This window comes from Salvia hispanica, chromosome 1, assembly GCF_023119035.1.
Source record: "Salvia hispanica cultivar TCC Black 2014 chromosome 1, UniMelb_Shisp_WGS_1.0, whole genome shotgun sequence".
In the NCBI taxonomy this organism is placed as follows: Eukaryota; Viridiplantae; Streptophyta; class Magnoliopsida; order Lamiales; family Lamiaceae; genus Salvia; species Salvia hispanica.
The window spans coordinates 11,281,095-11,287,193 of record NC_062965.1 but is presented as its reverse complement, the minus strand read 5'-3'; the positions used below and the strand labels follow the sequence as shown (position 1 = coordinate 11,287,193).

At 40.4% G+C, this 6,099-nt stretch overlaps 1 protein-coding gene across 1 annotated transcript; it reads left to right on the top strand.

The window, feature by feature from the left end:
• The first annotated feature begins 240 nt into the window (after positions 1-240).
• Positions 241-1,039, top strand: LOC125194828 (classical arabinogalactan protein 10-like). Its single transcript, XM_048093071.1, is given in 2 exon segments — positions 241-470; positions 472-1,039. Coding segments are annotated over 2 exon segments (411 nt in total). The 5' UTR covers positions 241-345; the 3' UTR covers positions 758-1,039.
• Positions 1,040-6,099: the final 5,060 nt, after the last annotated feature.

Sequence of the window (6,099 nt, the reverse complement as noted above, 5' to 3'; positions counted from 1 at the left end):
TGAAATAATAAAAAATTATTAATATGATAACATGATTAGTTATATTTTGAAAATGTAGTAATAGATCCAAAAGTAGCCGAAATCGGTCCGTTTGCCCAAAATTAAAAAAAGAAGACGACTTCTCACTTATTCACACACATATTGTAATGTGTAACACATACACATGCAATACTCTGTCCAACTTAATTATTTAATTCCTCTTCACGGAATCTCATCATTGTTCCCCACTAATCCCTCTCTCTTTCCCTTTATATATATCTTCACTTTAATTGCTCCCTTTGCCCATCCCCCAAACTTCACATTCTCACACTTCTTCTCTCTAACTACTCTCTCTAGTCTCTAGCAATGGCTTCCTCAACAGGACTCATCAAGCTCTTCCTCATCATGGCACTCATTGCCACGTCATGCATGGCCCAATCCCCCACCGGCGCCCCAACCGTCTCCCCCACCGCCGCCCCAGTGGCGCCGCCCACCCCCCACCCCAGCCCCCTCCCCCTCCCCGGCCCCATCCACCCCCGCCCCCACCCCAGCCCCTGTCGCCGCCCCCACACCCGCCCCCGCCGCCGGAGAAGAAGCCCCCGCCCCCGCCCCGGGCGCCGCCACACCGACCTCCCCCGCCCCGGGCGCCGCCGGCCCCGCTGCCGGGCCAGGTGCCGATCAGCCGCCTGCCGACGACGGCAACAGCGGATTCGTGAGCAGGGCTAGCTTCGGCGGCGCCGCCTTCGCGGCGGTGCTTGTGGCGGTGGCTTTGGCATAGAGCTGCCAGGTGGACGGCGTAGATCTGTTTTGGATGAAGAGGGGCTGTTTGGTTATTTTATTTATTTTGTGTCTGTAATTTTATTGGATTTTTGGTGAAATTTGTTTGTGGTTTGTTTAATTGATTTGTAGTGGGGATCATTTGTTTTGTTGTGATTATTATTTGGGTGATACTACACATGACTCTTGGATTATAGCTCGTGGACATATTTGTTATCTAGGGGAGTCACATGTACATTGATCATCAGATCCATCCCTAATAAATTTTATTATTATTCTTTTATACTCCTATTGTTTTTTTTCTACAATTGGGTGTTGGATTGTCAAATTTTTATTGTTATGTAAATCCTTGAAACTCGGTGAACTAAAATTCATTGAGTATACCGACTACTACTAGCTAAAAGCATAATAAAACAGAGTATTAAGTAGAACATGAACATACTAGTAACATTTACAGAGCTCTTTAAAATATTGTAAATTCAAATTTTATTTGAACATGATCCAACCTAAAGTAATTGAACTTGCTAGCGCATTGATGAGAACAATTCGTTTTGAAATTGAAACATAAAGTACGTGCTATTTTAACGTGATGTTTCATTTTCTATTTTGTTCCATCATAATGGTACTTTCCTTTTGATTTGACCTAACATATTTGTACTGTGTGTACGTTATAATTAAGCTAAACATTCAGTAAAATTATGTTTTCGTAAAAGTAATGATATTTATGATAAATTTATCTATTTTCCGGTATGCAAGTTAAATTTTTATGGTTTGTGTTACATGTTCGGCACGTCTGATTTTTTATGTTTTGATGTGTTTAATAAATCAACCAAATAGGTAATCAATTAAGTTACATTGAATAGTCAATCATGATAACTAACTTAAATTAGTTTATTATCATCAAATTTTTCACCCTTTTCATTTAATTGAGATTTGCTAAAGGTAATTTTTTTTTATAATTATATTTCAAACCTAAATGCAGACTAATATACCGCACCCGCTGAAGGTCCCAAGCCAGCCCTATATAAGACCAATGATATGTCGGCTGCATGATGCCAATGCCCCGCATGTTAGTTGACTCGCAGAAGAGGAAGCAGTGGCGGATCTAGGGGGGAGGGGCAGGAGGGGGCGGTCGCCCCTCCGTGCAACTAATTTCTTCTTATCCGGACGTAAAATTACCATGTCCGCCCCCTCCGTTTGCCCTGACGTCGCTCCGAAAATCGAAAAAAATTGTCATTTTCGCCCTAAACCAACCTACTAATGTATATTTCGCCCCATCCGTTTATCAATCCTGGATCCGCCACTGAGAGGAAGGAACACGAAAGTAAGAGGTCATGGAGCGTGAAGATGTCAATCAGAGTCCGAGCAAAGGACTTGGGGGCGTAGGACAACCAACAAGGGGTGCCTCCTGACCGGTAGCTCGTGAGATGTCGAACCACCTAACCGAGTGGCCAACGCTGGATGCGTGCTTTGGCATGGTGGGGCACACAACTGGGTACCACAAGGCGACTCATCCTACTCGGTTGGGTAGGATTGACAGATGGCCGACAGGGATGTCTACCCGCCCGGATGAACTTAGGAACATAGCCCCACTCGCCCAGGTTCTTTATTTCCTTGGGATTCACACATTATGTATAAATAGGACTTTTTGAGCTCATCTGCTAGATAGACTTTTGTGTCTAAGATCATTCTTCCTATAATAAAAGAGAATGAAGGTGGAATAAAGTGAAGATAGGAATAAAATTATGGCGCAAGAAATATAAAAGGAATAAAATTGACATTCTTTGTATTGATATAAGACTGGAATGAAATACATTGCACATGCACACAACATACAATACACGCACACTACACACACACAACCAAAACCACATACATACACAACATATAGATGGTAAAACACAATTTAGTTGGTAAGACATTTTTCCTCTAACTAATAGTTCGTGGCTTTAGTCATCTAATGGTTAGATGAGAAACCATTATTGACCCTCTTTGAATAAAAAGAAAAAAAATCATACACAACATATGTATATATTGCACTCTCACACACGTACACATTCACCGCACACTATACACAATCACCGCACACTACACATACACAACACGCACACACTACACATAAGTTACAAACAATATACACACATACACAACACATATTACACTTCAATATATATTCACATTAAAAATGCTTGATTATAGAACTGAAAAAAGGACAAAACTTGATAATCTATTGGAGATTTGGAGATAATATGCTAATGTAGTACTCCATCCGTTCCATAGTAATAGAGACATTTCTTTTCGGCACGGAGATTAAGAAAAATTGTGTTAGACGAGTTAAGTAAAGGGAGAATAAAGTGAAATATGGAAAATGTAGAGAGGTGAAGAGATAGTAAAGTATGTGTGGAAAAATGTATTGACTTTTACTATAAAGATAAATGACTCTATTATTATAAAACGTATCAAAATGACAAAATAACTATATTATTATGGAAAGAGGGGAGTACATCGTGCTTCTTATTATTTTCACTAGTTAGTTAATAAATTTTGTTTTGTTAATTTTAGGTAACTCATTACTTTCCAAACCGACTGCATTATTACGGAGTAGTAGGACTACAATTTTATTTGGAATATGACGTCTTTGACAAAGTACACCGCCCTATATTATTGAATTTCTATTTCTATACCTAAGAAACACCTAATTTATAGTACTACTATTTTAATTCTCTAAATTTATGTGGTAAAACGTGCTATTTTAAAAAGAATATAACGTAAAATGTAAGAAAGTAAATCATAGTACTATTTAGAAAAAGTAAATTATAATTTTACTTCCTTAAAGAATTGACCTGCCTTAACTTCATCGAAAGAAATTGATTTTTATTTATTTTGTAGCATTACAATTTACAACATAGGATACCAAATAAATGGTTTGGTGGTCCACTATCTCAAAACAATTCTTTATGAAAATGCCGTGTACTCCAATACAGCATTTTAAAGATCAAAGGAAAATTTACAAATTTTAAAAAGGAAAAGTTACTGTATATAATATTTTCGCAGTTCATTTCATATTATTATTAATAATAGTAATTGATTTGTTAAGGCATGAAGTCAGCTAGCAGCAGAATCTAGCACGTGACCAACCAACTGTTACGCCGCTCAAAAAGAAATAGGTGTAAAGAGAACGCGCTTTCGTCTTCGTTTTTTATAATTAGCGACTTTTATATTCGAATTAAAAATCATGTAACGTTCATAAAATGGGACAGCCTACCAAGTTTCAACCGTTTATTTCAATTTTTTTCTTTCTGCAAAATTAATAGTTTTATAGTTCAAATTTGGAACTCGGGACCACTAGCTAGAAAAGATAATTCGTATGCGTTTTCGAATTTCGATTTAATTGGTAGATAATGAAATGACCGTTATACGATTTAAATACATTTAATGAACTTTCAAACAATTAGTTCATGTATCGATTTTTTTCCCGTTAAAACTAATCCATCCATCATGATATTATATTTTCCATGATCACAGTGAACATTTTGCAGAAAAAAAAAATGCTAAGTTAGATGGATGACTAACAACAGAAAAAAAAAAGGAAATTTCTACCACTATTGGAGTTAGTAAAGTGGGAGTATTATATTTTCCACTAATCTCGATTAACATACTCAGTCATCGTTACTTGTCTGATTCCAATAAGAAAAGTTATGAGAAATGTAAAAAAATGTGCTTCAAAAACGTTAGTGAAACCCAAGTTTTATTTTACAATAATTGTTTATAATTTGTGAATGAAATAAAATAGTGAAATATTAGACCTATACTAACAGAAGTGAAATGATACGGACGCCTACAAAAGGAAAATTAAGATTATAATTAAAATTTGATGTAAACATTCTTAAATATTGAACTAGTAAAATAAAGATTATAAATTATTTTGAGTTTTTAGACCGTGAGTGTTACGTTCAATGAAAATGAGACTTAGGGCATCCGCAGCGCATCTCGTTGCGGTCCCTATCTCGTCTCGAAGAGACGAGCTGGCATCGAGACGGTGATGCGGAATGCATCTCGTCTCGAAGAGACGAGCCAGCTCGTTGCGCGCGGAAGAGGACGGCCTCGAACTTGCTCGCCATGCGCGCGTGCCACGTGGCGCACGCTGGCGCACGGCGTGACGCCCACTCACCGGCCTGCGAGTGGGCGTCGAATTATGACTTCATAATTTTTTTTTAAATTCAAAAATTCAAAAAAAAAATCATTTTAAACGGTCAAATGACCGTTGCAAACGGTCAAATTTTTTTAATTTTTTTTAATTTTTTTTATTATTCTATAAATACTCTATTCTTTTTCCATTCCTCTTCCATTCTCCATTTTACACACAAACACTACACTCATCTATTCTTTTATCTCCAATTGTCGAAAAATTGTCCGGCGATGGAAACTCCGGCGGCGGCGGCGGCTCGCGGGGCTCCGGCGAGTTCGACTTGAACTCGTTTGACGATTGGGCGAGCATGTACAACTTTTTGGGCACTCCCGGTTCGTCGCCGGGCACCCAAGCCTTGACGACTCTGCCGACGTACCAAACACCACATTTTGATGTGGATGCACACTATCGTCCCTCCCCTCCCCCCCAGAGGTACGAGCAATCGCCGGGATTAACGCAAATTTCGGAGAATTTTTCCGGCTGAACGCACTTTGGAATACCGGCCGATAGGTGGAGGCTCCGCCAGGATCGGCGTCAATGCCGAGGAGGAAGAGGGCGACCACGAGGTTGTGGGGGACGGCGGCCGTCATCCATACAACCAAAAGGAGATGTTGGCTCTGTACGACGCTTGGATCAACGTCTCGTACGATCCTGTCGTCGGAATCAACAAACCCACTTGTGTTTTTGGAAAAAAGTCACCGAAGTTTACAACGCACGAAGGTCGAAGAAGACCTTTGCCCGCAACGTGAAGATGCTCCGCAGTCATTGGGATCGATGCGACAAAGATGTCAAAAAATTTTGCGCGATACACAGGGTGAAGAGGCGAATTACCAAAGCGGAGCTAGTGGAGCCGACATTCTGAGAGCGGCGTTGCGGGTCTTCAAATACGACGTCGGTAAAGATTTCAAGTATGTCGAAGTTTGGTCGCAAGTCCACCACCTTGAAAGGTGGGCTGGTGGTGTCCAGTCGGGCGCGGGCCCGAAACGCACGAAGCACACGACGCGTGGCCACTACTCGTCTAGTGATGGCGGTGAAAGCAACACCTCACGTGAGGGCACGCCAACCGATGATGCAGGGGGGTCTTCTTCCGGTTCACGACGTCGGCCGCAAGGGACTAAGGTGGCGAAGGCGGCTAGAGCGAGAGAGAGAGAGAG